The sequence below is a fragment of the Scylla paramamosain genome, chromosome 6 (assembly GCF_035594125.1).
Source record: "Scylla paramamosain isolate STU-SP2022 chromosome 6, ASM3559412v1, whole genome shotgun sequence".
NCBI lineage: Eukaryota > Metazoa > Arthropoda > Malacostraca > Decapoda > Portunidae > Scylla > Scylla paramamosain.
In genome coordinates, this window is record NC_087156.1 from 10,403,941 (window position 1) to 10,429,599 (window position 25,659).

At 40.2% G+C, this 25,659-nt stretch overlaps 1 protein-coding gene across 23 annotated transcripts in view; it reads right to left on the reverse strand.

The window, feature by feature from the left end:
• LOC135101299 (circumsporozoite protein-like) overlaps positions 1–25,659 on the reverse strand; it is a 166,140-nt gene that overhangs the window by 64,913 nt on the left and 75,568 nt on the right. For 14 of the 23 annotated variants that reach the window (XM_064005046.1, XM_064005051.1, XM_064005052.1 and 11 more), the window contains one exon: positions 20,166–20,219. The exons of the other annotated variants lie outside the window; for them this stretch is intronic. In XM_064005046.1, coding sequence (XP_063861116.1) covers positions 20,166–20,219 — 54 coding nt within the window. The remainder of the gene's footprint in view (positions 1–20,165; positions 20,220–25,659) is intronic. 23 annotated transcript variants of the gene reach the window in all.

The window sequence follows — 25,659 nt, forward strand, 5'->3', positions numbered from 1 at the left end:
ACTTTATGCTTCTGTTTATCCTACTTAGTACTAAAACAAGAGTGGGATTTCATTAAGTTTATAAAGGAACGTTACTGAATGCTGTTGACGAGACAACGATGAGACAAATTCTTATTTCAGTTCTACATCACCAGTGTTTTCGGCTTCACTCCAGAACAGGACTCCCTAATCTCCTCTCATCCCAAGCAAAGCCTCTTACGAGTAAATCGTTTCGTTATTGGCAATCTATTATCTGTTCTTTATATTCAAGAGAAAATATGGAAACAGTTGAATCTACTTTTCTATATCATGTCTTCTGGGTTGTGACTGATTTCTTTCTAGCGTCTGCAGCTTAAGAGTGTCAATGAAGAATAATGACGCTATTTCACTGAACTTAAAGCTTTCACTGTAAGGAATCTCCCTCTCTCTCTCTCTCTCTCTCTCTCTCTCTCTCTCTCTCTCTCTCTCTCTCTCTCTCTCTCTCTCTCTCAAACCATATCTCGCTCTCAAGTAGAATTCACCTTCTCTCTTTTACCCATCTTTACTATATTTCACTAAGTAGGGCTATTTTCTAAGTAGTAACATCCTAACAATCCTCCTTCAGCTTGAGCAGCAACACTAATTTTATTGCAAACCTTCCAGTTCGACTTCGCTTAGATTACCTTACTTAAGGTTTCCAGTCAAGAGATACCCTGCCATGCCTCGCCTCACCCTCCCTAACACTCCGCCATGACAATGATTCCCTTGGTACCATCGCCGCGTGTACCAGGATGAGAGAAAAGCCGACAGTCCACTGCTAAGCCATGCGCGGATTAGCGCCGTTAACATCAGTCCGAGAACACAAGCAATTCAACTGACCTTGGAAAACCTTGAGCTGAAGCCAGGAGGGAAAGTAAAGTGTGTCTAGAATATGAAGGTGGTAGTTAAGTGAGACTGAAGAGGAGGAGCACAAGTCATGTTGCGATTGACGGATGAAGGCAATCTAGGGAGAGGAGGCACAGAGGAGGCGGGACGCAAGGCGCCTTCAGGCCAGTCACTGCTGGTGTCCCTCGCCTCCCCTTCCTGCCTCGTTGCGAGGTGAAGGGGCCACTACCACCACTGCCTCAACACTTACACTACCTTTGCGTCTCAACACTGAAATGCTTGAATGAATGGGAATGAACGGGAAAGTAATGGTCACTTACAATTGCTTATAACAAGTACATGTTACTAAGTGTTTTAAATCAATCTGTCTATCTGCGTCTGTCTGTTTATCTCTGCCTCACATCTTCACTATAATGTTCTGTAAGAAAGAGCATCCCAATCTCTGTTGCTTTGTTGCAGCGCATATATTTGTATTAATGTTGTGTATGTGTGTGTGTGTGTGTGTGTGTGTGTGTGTGTGTGTGTGTGTGTGTGTGTGTGTGTGTGTGTGTGTGTGTGTGTGTGTGTGTGTGTGTGTGTGTGTGTGTGTGTGTGGTGTAACATTGCGAGTGGAACAATATTTACGACTATATTTAGTAGTTTTAGGAAATCAATGACAACTACGTATTGTGCCTGAAAAATGGCATACCGTAAGTACGAGGCAATTAGAGAAAAAATATAGTTAGGTCACTGTGTATGCATTTTCTTCACTTACAGTAATTGTTATCATGAAAGAATGTACGAGTAACGGAAGAGGCATACGTTTATATTATGCAAACATTATGCTGTATTAATATCCCACTGACTAATTCAGTTGGACTTTTGGTTAATTACTCGGTGCAGGGCACGGTAAAATATTTATTAAAGTGCTTTACAAAAAAAATTGTACAAATATACTCTTTAGAATGAAATATACCAGTTTCTGCCGCTATTTAAAACTACTTTGTCTATGTCTGTGTCTGCCCGCACATCCATCTGTCCCTCTGTCTATTTGTCTGTTTCTCTGTCTGCTTGCTTGCCTTCTATTTTTGCCTGCCTGCATGTCTGCCTGCTTCTTTGCCTGCCTATCCTCTTCAAGTTAGGCTGACTATTTCCCTGTCATCCTGTCTGTCTGCCTGCTTTCTTTCTTTCTTTTTTGCATGTCCATCTACATCTTTTCCAGCCTGTTAGTCTGTCTGCCTCCTTGCTTGCTTGCTTGCCTCCCTGCCTGTTTGTTTGACCGTCTGTCTTCCTGCCTACCTGTCCGGTCTCTCTCTCTCTCTCTGATGATTACCTAAACAAGTCAACACATTATTCAAATCACAACTACGTAATACCAAGGTACTTGAAGGCTTGTCTGTAAGTGGTATCAGTGTGAACAGGTTACATCACGCTCCTATACAATCATGATTTGCGCAGCACACCCTCCATAGTAGGTTGGCAGGCACTTCCCACACATTAAGGAGTCCTTCTTCATTTCACTCTCTAATTTAAACTTCTTTATGCAAATGAAATTAAAGTTCGGGATTTAAATGATCACTTACTTTCTTCGCGCATAACAAAAATGTGCTGGACAAATATAACGAAAAATATTTACATAAAAAAAACAATATTAATATTCTAGCCACACTTCACAGTAACGAAAGTTTTCATAAATATAGGAAGATATTGCAAAGGTAGCACTGAAATATTATTTATCACCGTACAACTACCATACCTAATTCCCGGGAGCAGACTCATGCAGGATATAAAAAGATGAAAGACCAATAAATAGCGGTAGAGAGTCATGAAAACATGGCAATTCATCAAAGAACTCCCGAGAGAGAGAGAGAGAGAGAGAGAGAGAGAGAGAGAGAGAGAGAGAGAGAGAGAGAGAGAGAGAGAGAGAGAGAGAGAGAGAGAGAGAGAGAGAGGGAGAGACAGAGAGAGAGAGAGAGAGAGAGAGAGAGAGAGAGAGAGAGAGAGAGAGAGAGAGAGAGAGAGAGAGAGAGAGAGAGAGAGAGAGAGAGAGAGAGAGAGAGAGAGAGAGAGAAGGAAGGATAATATGAAAAATAGGGCCCTAAGGAGGGCAGGAGGCATGCAGGCAGGAAGGAAGGAAGACAAAAACAAGTATCAATATAATAAACATAATAAATAATAGTAAATAATAAACAAAAATAATGATAGGGAGATACATTACATTGCACGTGTATCTAAGAGTGAACATTACTCACGGCTCACCAGCACTCCCCGGCACACAGCTAATCCTGGCGCTAGTGAGGCTCTGAGGAGGAAAGACGCTTACTTTCCCTTGGCTTACAAATGAAAGTGTGCTCTACCGTACCTCCCATCAGGAAGCCACGCTGATGGGGAATTAAAAGATGGAGTGTGCTTTTCAGTATTTCTACTTCAGGAACACAGCCACTAGAACAACTAATTGCTTACTGTCCACGGCAGGTACAGAGATAGATAGATAGATATATATATATATATATATAGAGAGAGAGAGAGAGAGAGAGAGAGGAGAGAGAGAGAGAGAGAGAGAGAGAGAGAGAGAGAGAGAGAGAGAGAGAGAGAGAGAGAGAGAGAGAGAGGGAGGGAGGGAGGGAGGGAGGGAGGGAGGGAGGGAGGGAGGGAGGGGACAGAGAGAGAGAGAGAGAGAGAGAGAGAGAGAGAGAGAGAGAGAGAGAGAGAGAGAGAGAGAGAGAGAGAGAGAGAGAGAGAGAGAGAGAGAACTAATTATATATAGAAATGAAAACGAAATTAAATTGGTTAGCTTCCCAGCCACAACAATCGCCCCCGCCACCACCACCACCACCGGCACCACCACCACCAGCACGTCGCCGCCACCAGCTTGAACCGCAGTCAAAGGGAGCGCCATACATGTGTTTAATTTCTGGCAAGGTTTTTTTTTTTTTTTTTTTTTTTTTCAATACCGTAGAAAACTTGAAACGCCGTCTTGTTACAGATTAAAACTCCTTGCCTTCAGGAAATGAGGGCATCTCATTTCATCTATTTTCATTCTTCCCTATAAATTTTCCTTCGGGTTTTCCTTCTCTAACCCAGTAAGGTATTTACTTCAGATTTGTTTGCTGTACGGCTTATGACGGAGGGAGTGGAGGGTGAGGAGAGAGCCTTCTGCTTTGCTGTCCTTTAACTTTATGTAACTCTCCCTCGCTGTACATACACACACACACACACACACACACACACACACACACACACACACACACACACACGTTAATTAAAGAAATGCTGTTGTTCTGTCATGTATCCAGTATATTTTGTTTTGTTCTCCACAGGTAATAATTAATGAGGTGCTTTTCCCGTTCCAGTTCTCTGTGACCTCTGGTATTCTTTTAGCCTGTCTTTTTACTCTGACAGGCGATGCTACTGTTACGACGACGACGATGAGAACGAGGACGACGACGATTAGAGGCACCGCACGCACGACGGCAAAAACGACAGTGATGATTTTTGTAAAGTTAAGCAGCAGTAGTAGTAGCAGCAGCAGCAGCAGCAGCAGCAGCAGCAGCAGCAGAAGCAACAACAGCAGCAGCAGCAGCAACAGCAGCAGCAGCAGCAGCAGCAGCAGGAGTTGTAGTAGTAGTAGTAGTAGTAGTAGTAGTAGTAGTAGTAGTAGTAGTAGTAGTAGTAGTAGTAGTAGTAGTAGTAGTAGTAAGTGTAGTAGTTGCTAATTTTGTTGTTGTTGTTCTTGTGGAAGGAAGGAAAAAGCAGCAATACCAACAACAGCAGCAAGATCAGCGACGGCAACAGCAGCACCAGCAGCAGCAGCAGCAGCAGCAGGAGCAGCAGCATATTTAGTGTAATAATCTCCAACAGATAAAACACGCGGTGAGAAGTAACACGAGGCATCCTGGACAAACACCTGTCCACCTCGGCCCTGCAGGAGCTAAGATAGAGAAAATGCATTTATAGTTGTTCAAGTGTCCAGCTTAAGTAACAGAGGCGTAGGTTAAGTCAGCCTGGTTGCATGGTGCACACCAGGATGCATGATATTTTTCAAAGGTTACCCAGAATTGTTGGCTACATGGAAGTGTACATGACATGACCAGTGTCATGAGGAAGAAGAAGTAAGTTGCCATACTGCTTAGTATGAAAAGATATAAATTGTGATTAAAGTATTACAAATTCATGTATTATATTGGTATATTACAGTACACTCAAACGCAACCCACGCCTCATGTGTTTGAGATGTGGCGTTTTAAGACCAGAGAAAAAAGTCAAATATTCATGTAATTCTTTTGTAATCAGTTGTCCAAGGCTCAAGTGTACATAAATTTATTAAATTTATTTAATTTAAAAGGTGGATGGATTTAGAAAAGGTGGAAATACTGAAAAAAATAAATAAATAAAATAACATTGAATAAATTATGAGAAAAAAAATACGTAGTAATAAGACAGTCTTCTGCAGGAGAAGAAAAAGAAGAAGGAATAGGAGGAATAATACAGCAACATTCTCGCATGCTGTTGAAGTTGAAGTGTGGATGTCTGAAGCAGCAGCCTTGCCTGGCACTTTCACAGTCAGTCCCCTAACTGAGTTAGCGTAGTTTCCTTTCAAGGAACTCTTTTTTATTTCTCTCTCTCTCTAAACACAGCCCATCACAGGTCGAACTTTGCCTGGCGCCAGCGGAGATTTGACCAGTCGTAGTTTACATATATACTCGTATGTTTCTTCCTCTGATGGCGGTGACGCTGCTGCTTCTTCCTCTGAGAGCAGTGGTGGCAGTTCTTTTTCTCTGCTTCTTTTTCTTGATTTCTTCCTCTGATGGCGGTAATGCTGCTGCTGCTGTTGCTGTTGCTGCTGCTTCTTCTTCCTCTGATAGTGTTGCTTCCTCTTCTTGTTCTAAGACAGTCAGTTTGATGGTCTGAGTTGGTAGGTGGTAGGGTAGACAGAGTGGAGAAAGTAGGAGGTGCTGCACACTCACCTCCCCTGCTCCCCAGTCATAGTTTAAGTCAAGTTGGTGGAAGGGTAGGGAGGTGCTGCACACTCACCTCCCCTGCTCCCCAGTCATAATTCAAGTCAGGTTGGTGGAAGACTGGGAAGGGTAGGGAGGTGCTGCACACTCACCTCCCCTGCTCCCCAGTCATAATTCAAGTCAGGTTGGTGGAAGACTGGGAAGGGTAGGGAGGTGCTGCACACTCACCTCCCATGCTCCCCAGGTTACATTTGTAACATCTGTCAGGTTGGTTATTTTTGGAGTTGCCAGGATCAGTCAGTCAAGCCCAGGGAAGTGCTACGCACTCACCTTGCCAAGATCAGAGAGGTGGTGGTGGTGGTAGATTTGGAGCTGGTAGGATGAGTCACATTGGTGGTGGAAGTCAAACTCGGAGACTGGGAAGGGTAGGGAGGTGCTGCACACTCACCTCCCATGCTCCCCACGGTCAGTCAATTTGGTGGTCTGTTGCCAGATTAGAGTAAGATTTGTAAGTCAGTCAGGATGGTTGTTTTTAGAGTTGCCAGGGTCAGTCAGGCTGGTCGTAGGGAAGTGCTACGCACTCACCTACCCTGGACAGGGTAAGATGTAGGGATGTAGGGATCAGAGTCACAGTGTCAGAGAGTTGCTCTTAGAAGTTGCCAGGATGAGTAAGGTCAAACTGGGAGACTGGGAAGTGGGAAGTGTAGGGAGGTGCTGCACACTCACCTCACATGCTCCCCAGGGCCAGTCAGTTTGGTGATTACATATCTGTAAATCAGGCAGGTTGTTTGTTTTTTTGAGCTGCCAAGGTCAGTCAGGGTCAGACAAGGGAAGTGCTACGCACTCACCTTGCCAAGATCAGAGGGGTGGTGGTGGTGGTGGTCTGTACAGTTGGAGTTGCTCTTTGGAGTTGGTAGGATGAGTCAGATTGATGGGAGACTGGGAAGGGTAGGGAGGTGCTGCACACTCACCTCCCGTGCTTCCCAGGGTCAGTCAGTATGGTGGGTCTTTAGAGTTGCCAGGATGAGTCACGGGAAGTGCTACGCACTCACCTTGCCAGGATCAGTTCCCAGGGTGGGGAGTACTGGAGTACTGGTGGTGGTCTGTACAGTTGGAGAATGAGTCAGATTGATGGTCAAAGTCAAACTGGGAGACTGGGAAGGGTAGGGAGGTGCTGCACACTCACCTCCCGTGCTTCACAGGTGGGGTGGTGGTCTTTGGAGTTGTCAGGATCAGTGAGGTTGGTATTGATTTATTTTTATTATTTATTGTTGATTGCCAGACTCAGTCACTTTTATTGACGGGGGGAGTAGGATTTTTTTGCTTTTTACTTTATTTATTTTTTGTTAATTTAATTTAATTTATTTATTTTATTTTATTTTCTATTTATTTTATTGTTTTTTTTTTTTTCTTTATACCTATATATATTTTATTCTTTTTGGTGTGGCAGTCCGTAGACTTGGGGAGAGAAGGGAAGTGCTGTGCACTCACCTCTCTTGCTCTCCCGAGGTCCGAGGTGGTAGGGAGGTTTTTATTTTTACTTTATTCATTTATTTACTTATTTGCTTTATTTATTTATTTTATTTTATTTTATTTATTTACTTATTTATCTATTTTTTTTTTTTTTTTTTTTGCGTAGAAGGTTGGGGGAGAAGGGAACTGCTATGCACTCACCTTAATTTTTATTATTATTTTTTTTTTCTATCTTTTGCCTGGTAGGTTGGGAGAGAAGGGAAGTGCTATGCACTCACCTTTATGTTTTTTTTTTATTTATTTTTTCCTGTTAGGTGGAGAGAAGGGAACTGCTATGCACTTGCCTTTATTTTTATTTATTTTTCTTTTTTCTTTTTTCTTTTTTATTTTTTTTTTTTATTATTTTTTGCCTGGTAGTCCGTAGACTTGCCAGGGTTAGGTAGGGGAGAGAAGGGAAGCGCTGTGCACTCACCTCCCTTGCTCTCCCGGGGGCGGTAAGGCGGTGCCTTCCTCCCCTGGGGAGGGGTAGGGAGGTGCTGCGCACTCACCTCCCCTCCTCCCCGTGGGCAGCTCCATCACCGTACCTGTGTGTTTGAGGCACACATGGTGATGGAGGGATGCTCTTTGAAGGTTTTTGTGAGTTCCGAGAGGGGGGTTCGAACCTACGCGCCCCTCACTTCCCTCACGCCAAACTCCAAGTGCATCACTCTACCCACTGGGCCACGAGGGCCCTTTTTCTTTTTTTTATAGTTGGTCTATTTCCCCATCTTCCCAATCTTTTTTGTAAAGTTGGTCTATTTCCCCATCTAATGTTCACGCCAGTATGTATTAAAGAATTATGATGTGAATTAATTTAATTACGTTATTTCTTTATTTCATTTTCTATGGGATATGACCGCTGGCATCCCACACACACTGGGTTCCCAAGACTCTCACTACGCCATGAAACCCCAACGGTAAACAAGATATATTTGAACACATGATTTCCCCTCCAGTGTTCATGCAGCACCAAAAGTTCAATAAGAAAAACTGCTGCTGATTCTAAAGTGAGCGTTCATTCCCACAGTGATAATTAGATCATTGTTGACTTGTGGGAGTATGTCGTGGAGTGCAAATAGCAGTAGGTGAGATCAGAGAACTTTACAGAGGCGGGCATTCCCTGGAGTAGCCTCCTGGAACCCTACCCTGTGCTGCACGACCACCACCATCACTAACAACAATAACAACAACACAACATTACACCTGTCCATCCTGCAGCACGAGAATGACTCAGCCCAGAGAACCACGGATTGCTTTATTCGTAATTCACGTCCACTCTCAACATAGACATCAATCAAATTATGTCATTGAAAAAGCTGGTGAAGCACTAACTTCTTCACACAGGCTTTACTACCTATCAGCAGGATGAAAGCTTCCGACTGGGAGGAAGGGCGGCGTCGGGAGGGATTAAGGGAGAGAGGGTAGGGGGACCAGCGGAGGCTGCAAGTGTGGTTATGCTTCATAGGTATAAAAAAAAAGAATACTGCATGAAAAGAAGAAAGACCTGTGCCCCTCCCATCCCTGCTCCCCGCGTGAGACGATACGTAGTGAAGTGGTACTGTTGTTGTTGTTGTTGTTATTATTATTATTATTATTATTATTATTATTATTATTATTATTATATATTATTATATATTATAATCATTATTACTATTATTATTACCATTATAATTATTATCATTACCGTCATCATCGTCACCAGCACCATCATTGTAGTGTAGCGGGTTTGTGTCCTTTTATTTCCGTGTCGTATCTTGTAAGTCTCAAGTTTTGATAGTTCAGTATTTGTAACGATGGAGACCTTGTTTTTTTCTTTATTTTTTTAAGCAATGCACGGTGTCATTGGCATTTACATCTATATTTTCTACTGTTTTTTTTTTTTCTCTCTTACTTATGTACAGAATCTATTTGTTTTGCAGAAAAAAAAAGTCCAAACAGCAACAGACCAAGAGGTTCTTACAAGTCTGTTTGGGTGACTGTTTAGGTGGTGTTTGGGTATTCTACTCTATTAGTGGTAGGCAAAGGATAGCACAGAAGAAGGGTCCTTCCATCCCCCACTCCCTATCCCTCCAGGTAAGGCTCACCTGAGAAAGGAAATGGTACCATGTTGTATAGAAATAAAAAACAACATGGAATGTGAGAGGAAACTAAGAAAGAGAGGAGGACTACTTCTACCACATACAATCTACATGCCAGCACGGACAGTACGGAGTGAACGTGTTCGTTATTCAGACATGAACAATGACAACCGGGAATTAGTGTCTACATACTTGTCAAGACAGGTTTTCAATGAGTGTACAGTACCTGAGTTAACGACGCTTGATGGAACACAATTCCACATATTTATGACACGATTGAAGTAAAATGTTTGGCTTCATTTGTTTGAAATCGCTTACCTATTATTTGCTATTGTTTCTTGTAATATTAGAAATGTTGAGTCTTAGGAAGAATTCGGGTCTCATATTTGTGAAACCCTTAAAAGTTTAGTAAAGCAATATCAGATCCCCTCTTAGCCTGCGTTTGGATAGGGAGAATAGATCTCGTTCTTTAAGACGTTCCTTGTAGGGTTAATTGCGAAGCTTTCAAGTATTTTTCGTTACTCTACTTCGTATTGTCTTTTTTTCTAATTTCTCAATATTCCTTCTGTAGTAGGATGACAAAAACTGTACATTATATTCAAGATGAGGAGGTACAAGTGAGTTGTACAAGGCCAATTTTTTTTTTTTTTTTTTTCAGATTTGAAGGTGAAAGATCTTCTTAATGAAAACTATTAATTTATAGGCAATTTTAATGACTTCGGTGCAGTGTTTGCTTGGTTTAAGATCTGCTGTCACTAAAACTCCCAGATTTTTTTCGGGATATAAACTATTGATGGGGGGGATTACTTTTTTATAATTTTCCAGCAGATTGCTATTTTCTATATTAAATACGTGGCATTTATCAAAATCAAAGTTATAAGCCACGTTTCACACCATTCAATGAGAGTGTATACATCATTTTGCAAAATTTGACGTTGGTTTGGTGTCAGTCTTGTTAGCAATTTTAGTATCTGTCAATTTTGACAGTTTACTTCTGATTCCTTCGTCTATGTCATTGATATATATTATGAAGAGGATCGGCCCTAAGATTGAACACTGAGGAACGCCACTACTTACATCAATCTAATTTGAAGAATTATCGTTTGTGGTGACCCCCATACCACAATATATATTGCACTGTCAAAAAAAAAAAACGAAGAAAAGACGAAAGAAAACAAAATAAGGAAAAAGAAAGAAGTGAAGATAAAATAAGTCAGAAGAAAGAAGAAATGGAATGTTTATAGTGATTGATGTGTTGCTGATATCATGTAAGTTTTTCTCACTGAACATTAATGGCGCCGACTGAATATTTGTTGTGTTTGTGCATGTGATATTGTCTGTGTTTTGCACGATGATTGCGTTGATCATTGAATATGTTGAAGAGATATAAGGTAACATCTAATAACTTTCAATGATTTAAAGATGAATGCGAGTGAGAAATTTTTGAGTTGTAAGAAATGTAAATAATTAGTAGTTATTAATTAAAATATGAAAATGTTTGTGAGTTTAACTGTACCATTTATAAACCAATTCCTTGCAATATCTCAGAACACGACACGTTAATTCAGTATGTCTGTCTGTCTGTCTGTCTGTCTCTCTGTCTGTCTGTCTGTCTGTCTATTTACCTAATTTATTTTCTACTTACTAAACTGTTTATCTACCCATCTATTTATATTTATATCTAATTAAATACTTATTCATTTATTCATTTATCTATCAATCTATCTATCCATCCATCTGTCCATCTATATATCTATTTATCAGCCAGTCGATCTATTTAACCATTTACCCATCCAGCCATCTATCTATAACTCTACCTGTTCAACCAGATACCTATTCATTAATCAATTCGTCAGACCAACAACACATTTCTCTATCTGCGCCTGAACATACTCACCGATCCATCTCCCCGTTCACCGCCACTGTACCGAGATAATGCACCCTCAATACACTCCTATACTCGGCGGCGGCTAGGCAACGCTATTTCGACATGTTCCACTAAGCATCCCTCCAGTTCCTCCCACAGCTCCCTGCTTATAAGGGGAGACCAGGCCCTGCTAATACTGCGGGACGGGAGCAGTAGAGGGAGAAAGAGGAGAGGCGTCTGTTGCAAGCATTATGTCGGCAAAAGGAAGGATCAGGGAACGTAAGGGAGAGAGGATGAAGGATGGTGGAGCGAGGGAAGAGAAGAAAGGAATCCCTGAAAATGGGAGAAGTTGAGAGTGAGGTGTGATGTTGTTGTTGTTGTTGTTGTGGGTGGTGGTGGTGGTGGTGGTGGTGGTGAGGGACGGAAGATTAATTAGAAATGATTATTTGTGGCGGGAGTGAGGTATGGGACAGAATCATGGTGGAGTGTTGTGTAAGCTGTGGTGATGGTGACGGTGATGGTGATGTTGTGGTGACGAGGATGAGCTTGTGCGTGAATGATTACTGATTAGTGATGACAGGTTAATAGAGCGTCAGTTTATATTAACAGCCACTGGACATGATACATTACGGACAGCTGGTGTGCAGTGGAGGGAGCGTGTTATTATCATAGTCTCCAGATCACTTATTAGAGTCTAGAATAGATCATAAGGCTAACAATTTGGTTACAGTTTACAATACCACTTAATTTCCGCATGGTAAAGAGTGGATGGAAAAGAGAGTTAAATCAGGTTGGTTCATTTAGTCAGGAAGGTGTCTTGATACTCGTCTCTTATAGCAACTCAAGTCATACGGAGGTGAGTACACATATATGACCAGTTCAAGTCATAACAAGTTTGGGAAGTCAGATAAAAATCAGGGAGAATTACGGAGTTTATCTGTGAAAGAGATCAAAGAGTGAAGAGGCCAGTCAACTCTCGCACTATTAAAGAGAAAACAAGGGCTGAAAGTAAGTGAAAAGCCTAGTTGTATCAGAGCGTGTGTTTCATGAGCAGGGCTGAACTGTAGCGTTTGGATTGCTTTGTATTCATGGTGAGGGGAATCACACCAGGGGCGGGATGTGATACGTTAATAGGAGTGTTTGTATGCGTAATAAAGTGACACAATAATGGATATGGAACGTGCCACATTGATTGCTTTGCATTCATTTTAAAGGGAAATCATGCCACCAATGAAATGTAACACGTTATTTGTAATTTTTATCCATGAAAAGAACCGTAGTAAGGCAGTTCAAGGAAGCATTAAGCGGTAGTCAGATGACATTTGATCATAAAAATAAATGAATACCTAACTCAACGCACAGAAAAAGAAAAAAAAGTACTGAAATTTTAAAGAACACATGCTTCTCTCTGACGAGCATCACTCGCAAGACCTGCATTACATTCAGTCCCGAAGAGTTCTCAAGAGTCCTTTTAAATTACATAAAACAATCACACTAGAGAAATGGTTCTCAACTGGTGATACTGGTGATGTAGTCTGCAGTTCGGTGTTGATTAGTTGTATTATTTGTCCAATCTCTTTTACAGGTATGGGCATGTAATTTGATTTGTGGTCATTTATTATGGAGTGTGGTGTACTATGTCAGTGTGTGCAGTTGACGACAAAAGATGGTATATTACAGACCAAAGCAAAATTGAAGGGGTCCACAATTTTCTTTTGTTTTTGTTAGTGGCCCGTGGCCTGAAAGGAGTTGAAAACCACTGCACTAGAGGGTAATAACGGCATTAATAAAAGCGTCCACTTCAAACACCCTTTTGTCTCTGTCTTTGGGCGCACAAATTACCTCAGAATGTTACGTCACAATGAATAAGACCAGTGAAAAAGCTTTCTTTCTCTTAAATTTGAATACCGTCTTTTCGGAAATATTGATTTTTTTCTTAATTTTGTGCAACAAGAAAAAAAAAACGTGCAATTTTCAGAAGTGAAAAAATCTACAATTCGCCTTAATTAAGGAAAAGGAACAGAAAAAATTGTGAACTCTACCACCACCAACACCACCACCACCACCACCACCACCACCACCACCTCCTCCTCCTCCTCCTCCTCCTCCTCCTCCTCCTTTTCCCACACTGCACGATGGTTTTCCCACGCCAGCACAAGCACAAGGACGTGTCAGTTTGGCAGAAGTCATACACTGCTCTAGCTTACTTTACTAAATGGTAGTTAATCTAAATTAATTCCAAAGCGATATGTAAAGACCTGTGGGAGTGTTTCTGTTTTGGTTATCCATTGTAATCACATGTAATCCTCATTTTCTTCGTCCGCATTCTCCTGTTATTGATCACCTTTGTGATTTTAAGTACTAGAGGTCAAAGTTGCAGGGGATAACCTGTGTATGCAGACCCTAATGGGAAGGTACACAAACCCAGTGACCGAAGCTGTGGCCTGATTGACTGCCGCCTCCCTGGAAAGCGCAACGCAAGGATGCTGCACCACCCCTCAACAACCAAACTGTGCCTTCACCTGCGCTACGCACACACCACATCACACAACTATCATGCATTTACACTCTCCCTCACAAACAAAAGTAGACAGACCACAACTCTTTCCCTCACTATTCTCTCAAGTTCTATGTGGTTTTTCTATACCACGTGGTATCAATTCCTGTATCTTGTCAGCTTCTGCTGGAGGGATTGGTGGGGAGGAACCTTCTGTACTATCCTGTATCTCCCAATAATAGTTAATGTAGAATAATTATCCAAACAGCCTCGTCAATACCTCAAGGTTTGGTATTCCTTTGTATTCCTCTGGATTGAGAGAGAGAGAGAGAGAGAGAGAGAGAGAGAGAGAGAGAGAGAGAGAGAGAGAGAGAGAGAGAGAGAGAGAGAGAGAGAGAGAGAGAGAGAGAGAGAGAGAGAGAGAGAGAAAGCGTTCTAGGTCAGAGAGCCACATCAGTCCCCTTCCCCCCACCCCCCTACGGCAGCAAAACTCTTTAAGCAACCATTCTGTAGACGCATCACGCGATCATTTTTAAGAGCAATATTGGATGACCATTAGGGGAGCCACACTCCACGGCCACACGCGGGTCTGTCAGGGGGAAGGGGGCGGGCAAGAGGGGCAGGCGGAGCATACCAGCAAGTAGGGTCAAAAAATATCACGGCAAAAAGGAGATAGAGGAAGTGAGGCTATGTTTTAATCCTATGCATTATCAAAGGCAAAAAAAAAAAAGTCTATATGAATGAAAATATGGAAAAAAAATTAGATTTTTCCCCTTCTACAGACAAATTAAAAGGAGATGGAGTTTACCTCTATTTATTGTAAAAATATATATATATATATATATATATATATATATATATATATATATATATATATATATATATATATATATATATATATATATATATATATATATATATATATTTTTTTTTTTTTTTTTTTTTTTTTTTTTCTTTTCTTTCGTGGAACACACTTGTCAGTTAAGTGAACATAAAATGGAAATGCTGAAGATAAACAAAGTAATGGAGGAACACTGAACCTTTCACGAGAATGGAACTGTTGATATTACTGGGATTTTTATTTATTTTTTCTAGTGTACATCATTATCCCAGACTACATCACCACAACTACATCATTCCGTCACAGCGTAAAGGGAGAGACTATAGTGGTGATGATGTCACTGTATTTATGCTCTACAAGCTGCATCACTTTAACAAACTTTAGGCGCTGTATCATTACAAACACAACTCATCACCCACAGCAGAGTACCACACTAACATCCGACATTACCTCACCCTCCTGAGCCAATAACCTGCAGGGAGTGCCACAGCCCCGCCAGGCTACATAGAATACAAGCAATCACCCTGAGAGCGCACCCCGTCACGTGGCTCACTCTAATAGAAGCTTACAGTGTAGGGAAGCTGCCTCTGAGCGTCACATAATCCTGCACGCCATCCAGACCACGCTACACTACGCCTCCTCCTCCTCCTCCTCCTCCTCCTCCTTGTCCCCGCCCGACCACTTGCCTTCCTCTTTTACATACAAGCTGCACGCCCCACGCGGCGCATGCAAACACTAGCCCGTCGCCGTACATTTGGCCGTTTGCTCTGCTCTCGACACCCGCACCCATGCACGTCACTGAGAGAGAGAGAGAGAGAGAGAGAGAGAGAGAGAGAGAGAGAGAGAGAGAGAGAGAGAGAGAGAGAGAGAGAGAGAGAGAGAGAGAGAGAGAGAGAGAGAGAGAGAGAGAGAGAGAGAGAGAGAGAGAGAGAGAGAGAGAGAGAGAGAGAGAGAGAGATTCAAGGCAAAAAGTAAATTCTTTCACGCAAATGCACCACATTAAGCGCCTCCAGCGTAAGACTGTATAATTATGAGGCAGGAAGCGCGGCAGTAAATACGTGAAGTCTATGAAGAAGGCAGGGCGTGTTTCACTTGCTGGTCTTGACTCTCATTTTTTTAATATACGTTTTCTTTTTTCTTTTCTTTTTTTTTTTTTTCTTGCGTGGATTGACAAGGTGTGGAATAACAGTTAAATATAAATAATAGAAAAACTGAATTGGTGTCATTCCAGCTGATAATCCTGCTCTTTATTAAAACAACAACAACAACTACTACTACTACTACTACTACTAATACTAATACTGTTATCAAGATTAACACCTATTACAACTCAGGAAACATTTATTTTTCTTCAACCCTTTATACTTCTTAAAAAACATGGAACTGCATTTTGGAAATGAAAATTCAAGTAGCCGAACACAAAAATCAATTAGATGCAAAAGATATTGGACGGCTCAACTTGAAACACTGCAGTAAACAATGCAATACATGTTTAATTTAAAGTCAGTATAAAATGGTATTCTAACATTTCCATATAGCCACTACTTATACCCACACTCTCATATCTTCTTGGCGAATGGCAAACAGAGGGACAAAAAAATATCTTTTCAGTTACCGCTTCCATACATACAGACAAAAAAAAAAAAAAAGAAAAAAAACAATAATAAAAAATCTAAATATGTTTCAGGAAGTGCCTCAATACTCTTAAAACAACTAGTCACAGGAAGGGGAAAAAACAGAAACAGGCAGAGAATTCCAGAGTTTACCAATGAAGGGGATGAAAGAATGAAGATATTGCTTAACTCACTCCTGGACTACTGAAAGGGAACGGAATAAAGGTGAAAGTCTTGTGTAGCGTCAGCGTGGGGAAGGAGAGACACATGCTGATGGCAAATTCAGAAGAGCAGTAACCATAGAAATAACAACACAAGACAGACTTCCCCCATTTTTTTTCCATCTTCATATACTTGTGTGCATTTTTTGTAGCATATCAGTGTATTTGCTATGGTAAGCTCAGAAGGTATGAAATGTTCTCTAGGGTATGCATTAATTCATCCATTTATTTATTTATTTATTTATTCACTTATTTATTATCTATTTATTTCATATTCTACTTTTTATTACCACATCGTATTGAGAGGCACTTTTGTGACTCACTGTTTCCTTTACATTGAGAAATTACTTGTTTATTACAGTACAGCATAAAGCAAGTGTCTGCAGTGAGTCAGACACTTTGTCAAGCAGCCTTACCTTACATGCACATGGAATAACATAGACAAGCATGACAGCCTTCACTTAAATGTAAACCTAAAAATAGAAGGACGTACACTGCGCTACAAAAACAGCTCCGTCCCCGTCACTCACCGGTAAATTGTGAGTGTGTCAGGAGGAGCAGCAAAAAGCCAGTCCTCGTCGTCTGGCCGCGAGGAATGAAAAAGGTCCCGCCGCTGCTGCATCCGACAAGACAAACACAAAATCAGAGGACTGTGTTAAACCCTCAAAACAAAAAGAAAAAAAAGTGTCTGAGTCTGATGGTGTCAACCAAGACTGGCTATCCCGTATATGAAATGAGTTATGGCAAATAATTCGCGCATTTTGCGCCCTCCAGCTCGATCTGTAGTGATGAGGTGATAGTTGCAAGAGTTGCGAGGCAGAAACCTTCGCCCACATGTCGATAAATCGAAATATGCAAAATACAGCAAAAAAGGTGAGTGACGAAGAAATTACATAAAATAAGAAAGATACGCCTTCAAAAGTTAACAACCAAGAAGTGTTTCCGAAACTGAAATCGAAACTTTTATATGCGATGGACACCAAAAGGTGCTCCTGGCCAAATCATCGTTGTACCCTCCAGGGCCAGGCGGGAGCGGTGGGGTGTACAGATGTGCGGTAACAAAAATAGAACCATCTCGCTCTGCTAGGGGAATAATCCCTCCAAAGATATTCAATACGTTACTAAATGATAAAGAAAATCATAAATTTTCTTTCATTCGCTGACAAGGAAAATAAAAACGTGATGAAACTAATATTTTCAGAAATCTACAACGACGAGCCTCTAAAAAAAGGGAGACAAATAGTGTGGGCCGGCTCTAGTCATCAAGGCCCACGTCACCTTGACTTTTCAAGGTGACAATCAACACACACAGAGGCAAATAACAACACTTCACAGAACAATACAAGCTTTCCTCTCTTTGATTTTACTTGAATAAAGCTGCAACAAAGGTTATGACGCTAAAAAGTTAACTTAGATTAGGTCACAAATATCAAGGTGGTAACGCTTCCCGGGAGTTTTCGGAACTAAATCACTAGATGTCGTTGCTGCTCATCTAACTGTAGGAAAGAGAGCTAAAATATTGTTGTAGTAAATCCCAGGTGCATAAAGATGCATAGAACACTGATCATCATGATACTATTGAAATGACGTATCGACTTTTCAATATCCGGTATAGATAATATTGAGAGAATGTGGTCAAATTATTATTTTTTTTTTTGTGTGTGTGATTATCGAGTAAGCTGCTAACATTTTCTAAATAAATCATATTACAAGTATAAAAACTATTGATTTGAACAATGAAAAAAATATAAAAAATCACACTGTACTATATAGTATGACACAACCTACTCAGTAACATCGTGATAAATGGCTCTAGTTTTTTTTTTCTTTTTTTTTTCTGGGGATTTTAGCATCACTCTCACGAAGCGAGCGACAAGGCAAAGTAATCGAGAGCCAAAACAAACATCTCTCAGGCGATCCTGCTGCTGCTGTAGTGTCCAGCTGCCGTAATCCATTGCTTAGGGCGTAGTGGAGATGGGCACCGCAGCAACCTTCAACTTCTTGTCCAACAAAGTGTTTCTTAAGTTCAACCAGCGCGGCCGAGTCAGGTGTTTGTTTTGGTTAGAGATACAGCATTACTATCGCCAGGACACTCCAGTTGCCATTTTTTTTATTAAAATTTCCGTTTCCATAAACTAGGAAGGAGATCTATGTAATTTGGACTTTTGACTGTCACAGACATGTTGCCTTTATGTTTACTGTCGTCTAGATTAAGACGTTTCCAATCAAGAGTGTATTCATTTGGAAATCTAAAGATGACCAAATAAATCTAAATGGCGATTCACTAAAAAATCAACTTATATACATTTGTTCATGAAAAGAGTTTCATTTTACTTGTGTTACCACTTAGAAGGGATTACGTAGAAAAATATATTATATAAGGCCATTGCATATTTATATGTTTGTCGCCCTTGGCCAGTGTCTTACCTACATAAATATATATATATATATATATATATATATATATATATATATATATATATATATATATATATATATATATATATATATATATATATATATATATATATATATATATATATATATATATATATATATATATATATATATATATATATATATATAGAATAACACTGTAGGTATATCTAATATTGCTTGTATGTGAGAGAAGAGTTTGTGTCTGTGCTGTCACCTGGTGACAACCACTAGTTCTGAAAACTCACCATTGAACAAAGAAAATGTAAATATGTTTTCTCCACAGAAGGAAAGATTTTTATTTTATTCTATTTTTATTTTATTTATTTATTTATTCATTTTTTTTTTACGTGGAAATCAAATGAAATAAATGAAATGGAAATCAAATGAAATAAATGAAATGTGTTACAGTAATAGTTTCCAAGGACACTTTATCATAACATGCAAAATATTACTAATCTACATAAAGGTAAAACACAGTAAAGGATAAATAAATGGATAAATTAGAAGATCTGATATTTGTTACCTAAAAAGTCCTCAAGTGAATATTCCTGTTATTGTGGAAAGTTTTTTTGTAATTGCATCTTTCCTTTCTTCACTCACATATTCGTACATACAAAAGATATATACGAAAAAAAAAAAAAAATTAAAAAAAAAAAAATATATATATATATATATATATATATATATATATATATATATATATATATATATATATATATATATATATATATATATATATATATATATATATATATATATATATATATATATATATATATATATATATATATACTCGTATATAAGAACGTAAAAATGATAGCTAATTGTTAGGTTTCAATTGAATCTCCAAGTAAATATTTATAACAAAAAGATGACACCATTATAGAAAAATATATAATTTCGTGTCCTTCTTTTCTCTATGCATACACTAAAATAAGCACACGAAGACTGAAATACAAAAATTTTAGTTTTGAAAAATATTCGGTTAATCCTCAAAGGACTTTTTCCCTGTAAGATGTTGCAATGAACATTATAGACTAAATTTACATTCTTTCTTCTTTCATATATATACCCTGGGAAGGCACAAAAATGGGAGACAAAAACAACGCTTTGGAAAAAGGTTTCAACTAATCCTTCAATGGATAATACTACTGACACGATACCATGGAAGCACATCCTTTCTTTCCTTCATAGATTCGTGGGAAGCTGACAGGAGAAAGGCAGGCAACAGTGACAGGTTTCAGTTGACATGGAAAAAAAAAGTTTAATAGCGAGTTCCAAACAGAGTGCACATGATGTAATGAAGCAGGTACTCACTTTCCTCCTGCACGTGTTGGCAGTGTTCACCGCGGCACCACCTGCCATCCTTTCCTGAAAATATCAAAACATCCACATAAAAAAATGATGCAGCTTGACTATTCTAAAAAGAGCTAAAAATGAAGCATCATGAACAGAACCACCACAAATCCTTTACTGCATGAGTTACAACATACACATGAACAAAAAAGGAAGGAATATATACTGAAGAAATGTCATAAATAAACCGTGTCAAATTCCTCCAAGCAAAAACACATGGATACATGAAAAACAACACTGAAAACAGAACACACTTGAAACGCTGAGAATGTTAAATATGCACAACAACTGCAACAAAATAAAACGAACAAGCACAATTACATATATAACAAGATCAAATAAGAAAATAAAAAGAAGCAAAAATATCAAATGCAAAGCTTCCCAACATTCAGCGGTACAAACCTAAAAACAACAGCAAGGATATACTTAGAAAATAATAAGTACCACTTCAGTCTAGCCATAAAAAGTATTCACGGCACAAAACATGAAAGTCCCTTTTGAGTATCTCTGCCAAGGTGGCCTGACTCATCTATTCTTCTTTCTTTATTGTTGCTCAGTAATACAACACATCCACCTTCCTCCGTTTGTGGTTCTGATAACAACAACAACAACAACAACAACAACAACAACAACTCTCTGACCACTCCTAATAAGATACCTGCCTTTTCGTGTGGTTACTGCGAGGACACAGGATGTTCCCTATAACCTCTTACACAACAAAACAACAACAACAACAAAGTGTCAACAGACCACAAAGCTATCGTAGTTGCTGTTGGTTCTGGATGTCACCGCTTCTTGGTAAGGATCTCAACAAAAGCAAACACCTGTGAGATCCACCCTCCTTCATGCTTGTGCTGCTAACTCTTCTGGATGAAGCAATACATTTAGTGTGATACTTTTCACAGGACCTGCCTAGTATAGATGTGTCTACATATTTCAGTTCATGCGGTCATCTGAATAAAAAAAGCCTCACTGCAAAGCCAAGGTAGTGTTTCGCTGGCAATAATATTCCTATTTTTTTTTTTGTTTTTTTTGTCCCGTCACTTACCAAACCAGTGTCAGACGCTCTTTTGATAAGGTCCCGCAGGAGGTCGTCTTTCCTACCACGGCAAGACTCACACGATTTACTCATATTTTCCCTGAAACATAATGTAATGAAGCTCCAGATGTTAGGCTGGAGATGACCAGCTAATAAACAAATATATAAATAAATATCCTCATTAAAAGCATTAACGACGTGTAATTCAATCTCCCGTCGTCTGAACACACGAGTAATCACACGTCTAATGAAGGCATGCTAATGAACACCCAGGTGAGTGGTCTTTTTATTCGCTACTCACACTTGAGACTCGCGAGCCCTCGGAGTATTTAAGCCGCTTATAAACTTTTTATGCAAATATACTTTCATTTACACTTCTCTCTCTCTCTCTAGTCGCCTATCATGGGATCCGATGCTCATAATCGTATTAATTGATCTATCATACCAGCTTCATCTCTCTCTCTCTCTCTCTCTCTCTCTCTCTCTCTCTCTCTCTCTCTCTCTCTCTCTCTCTCTCTCTCTCTCTCTCTCTCTCTCTCTCTCTCTCTCTCCAGAACTATCAATATAAAGAATAGCAGGTTCGAGGTATTCTGTGGTCGTAAGACTCGGCCCCATCAGACTGTGCGAGCATTTTTATGTTGATCTGCTTCTCTGCAATAATATTTTATGTCAATGAGCCTTTGGTTGTTAATGAAGGTGCCACCAGCACGTGGAATGACTCACCGAGAGACAGATACACAGACACACACACACACACACACACACAAACACACAGTATCCCAGAAAAGCTGCTTGACAGTGTCCGTCAGATATACCAAATTATTTATAGCTAGGATCCTCTTTAGGGCACTCAGGAGACTACAGTCACTACACGCGGCTGTGCACTATAGAAGGAACAACAAAGGTATAGCTAACACAATTACTTTTTTTTTTTTTTCCAGCAATCTGTAAATCTGCGTGGCTGCTGCTCGAGGTGGCAGAGCATTAACCGGAGCTGAGAGTGTGGTGGGATGGATGTTTTGACGGTATCTGTCCCTTTCTCTCTCCAAGTGGATATTGTACAGTAGCTACCAAATTATCTTTATTTTAAAGAGCTCTACATTCTGACACAATGGACGATAATATTTGACACGTTTGGTGATGACGCCAGTGACAATTGGTAGCCCTGCACACTAAGGATGGTTGCCGTATATTACATATGACCTAACAAATAGAGAGCCATCTTAGCATCACGTCAAGCCATGCATACCAACCTTACCGACACTTGATCAGGCAGCGGGTTTCGTATTGTTCATTATGCCACAGTTCGCGCCACACTTTAAAGATAGTTTTCGGAGATACTGTACATTCACTGGCTGAAAAGTTCTTTGTACAGTAATACAGATCAGTTACTTTCAACTTGGACTAATATGTATGAGACTACACTTTTATTTTGAAATATTTAGATTCACGGTTCTACTTTATGCTTCTGTTTATCCTACTTAGTATTAAAACAAGAATGGGATTTCATTAAGTTTATAAAGGAACGTTACTGAATGCTGTTGACGAGACAACGATGAGACAAATTCTTATTTCAGTTCTACATCACCAGTGTTTACGGCTTCACTCCAGAACAGGACTCCCTAACCTCCTCTCATCCCAAGCAAAGCCTCTTACGAGTAAATCGTTTCGTTATTGTCAATCTATTATCTGTTCTTTATATTCAAGAGAAAATATGGAAACAGTTGAATCTACTTTTCTATATCATGTCTTCTGGGTTGTGACTGATTTCTTTCTAGCGTCTGCAGCTTAAGAGTGTCAATGAAGAATAAAGATGCTATTTCACTGAACTTAAAGCTTTCACTGTAAGGAATCTCTCTCTCTCTCTCTCTCTCTCTCTCTCTCTCTCTCTCTCTCTCTCTCTCTCTCTCTCTCTCTCTCTCTCTCTCTCTCAAACCATATCTCGCTCTTAAGTAGAATTCACCTTCTCTCTTTTACCCATCTTTACTATATTTCAGTAAGTAAGGCTATTTTCTAAGAAGTAACATCCTAACAATCCTCCTTCAGCTTGAGCAGCAACACTAATTTTATTGCAAACCTTCCAGTTCGACTTCGCTTAGATTACCTTACTTAAGGTTTCCAGTCAAGAGATACCCTGCCATGCCTCGCCTCACCCTCCCTAACACTCCGCCAAGACAATGATTCCCTTGGTACCATCGCCGCGTGTACCAGGATGAGAGAAAAGCCGACAGTCCACTGCTAAGCCATGCGCGGATTAGCGCCGTTAGCATCAGTCCGAGAACACAAGCAATTCAACTGACCTTGGAAAACCTTGAGCTGAAGCCAGGAGGGAAAGTAAAGTGTGTCTAGAATATGAAGGTGGTAGTTAAGTGAGACTGAAGAGGAGGAGCACAAGTCATGTTGCGATTGACGGATGAAGGCAATCTAGGGAGAGTGTCGCACAGAGGAGGCGGGACGCAAGGCGCCTTCAGGCCAGTCACTGCTGGTGTCCCTCGCCTCCCCTTCCTGCCTCGCTGCGAGGTGAAGGGGCCACTACCACCGCTGCCTCAACACTTACACTACCTTTGCGTCTCAACACTGAAATGCTTCAATGAATGGGAATGAACGGGAAAGTAATGATCACTTAGAATTGCTTAGAACAAGTACATGTTACTAAGTGTTTTAAATCAATCTGTCTGTCTGCGTCTGTCTGTTTATCTCTGCCTCACATCTTCACTATAATGTTCTGTAAGAAAGAGCATCCCAATCTCTGTTGCTTTGTTGCAGCACATCTATTTATATTAATGTTGTGTATGTGTGTGTGTGTGTGTGTGTGTGTGTGTGTGTGTGTGTGTGTGTGTGTGTGTGTGTGTGTGTGTGTGTGTGTGTGTGTGTGTGTGTGTGTGTGTGTGTGTGTGTCTCGTGTAACATTACGAGTGGAACAATATTTACGAGTATAGGTCAGTGGGTCTGTCTTCAGGTATATTTAGTAGTTTTAGGAAATCAATGACAACTACGTATTGTGCCTGAAAAATGGCATACCGTAAATACGAGGTAATGAGAGAAAAAATATAGTTAGGTCACTATGTATGCATTTTCTTCACTTACAGTAATTGTTATCACGAAAGAATATACGAGTAACGGAAGAGGCATACGTTTATATTATGCAAACATTATGCTGTATTAATATCCCACTGACTAATTCAGTTGGACTTTTGGTTAATTACTCGCTGCAGGGCACGGTAAAATATTTATTAAAGTGCTTTACAAAAAAATTGTACAAATATACTCTTTAGAATGAAATATACTAGTTTCTGCCGCTATTTAAAACTACTTTGTCCATGTCTGTGTCTGCCCGCACATCCATCTGTCCCTCTGTCTATTTGTCTGTTTCTCTGTCTGCTTGCTTGCCTTCTATTTTTGCCTGCCTGCCTGTCTGCCTGCTTCTTTGCCTGCCTATCCTCTTCAAGTTAGGCTGACTATTTCCCTGTCATCCTGTCTGTCTGCCTGCTTTCTTTCTTTGTTTTTTGCATGTCCATCTACATCTTTCCCCCGCCGTTAGTCTGTCTGCCTCCTTGCTTGCTTGCTTGCCTCCCTGCCTGTTTGTTTGACCGTCTGTCTTCCTGCCTACCTGTCCGGTCTCTCTCTCTCTCTCTCTCATGATTACCTAAACAAGTCAACACATTATTTAAATCACAACTACGTAATACCAAGGTACTTGAAGGCTTGTCTGTAAGTGATATCAGTGTGAACAGGTTACATCACGCTCCTATACAATCATGATTTGCGCAGCACACCCTCCATAGTAGGTTGGCAGGCACTTCCCACACGTTAAGGAGTCCTTCTTCATTTCACTCTCTAATTTAAACTTCTTCATGCAAATGAAATTAAAGTTCGGGATTTAAATGATCACTTACTTTCTTCGCGCATAACAAAAATGTGCTGGACAAATATAACGAAAAATATTTACATACAAAAAACAATATTAATATTCGAGCCACACTTCACAGTAACGAAAGCTTTCATAAATAAAGGAAGATATTGCAAAGGTCGGACTGAAATATTATTTATTACCGTACAACTACCATACCTAATTCCCGGGAGCAGACTCATGCAGGATATAAAAAGATGAAAGACCAATAAATAGCGGTAGAGAGTCATGAGAACATGGCAATTCATCAAGGAACTCCCGAGAGAGAGAGAGAGAGAGAGAGAGAGAGAGAGAGAGAGAGAGAGAGAGAGAGAGAGAGAGAGAGAGAGAGAGAGAGAGAGAGAGAGAGAGAGAGAGAGAGAGAGAGAGAGAGAGAGAGAGAGAGAGAGAGAGAGAGAGAGAGAGAGAGAGAGAGAGAGAGAGAGAGAGAGAGAGAGAGAGAGAGAGAGAGAGAGAGAGAGAGAGAGAGAGAGAGAGAGAGAGAGAGAGAGAGAGAGAGAGAGAGA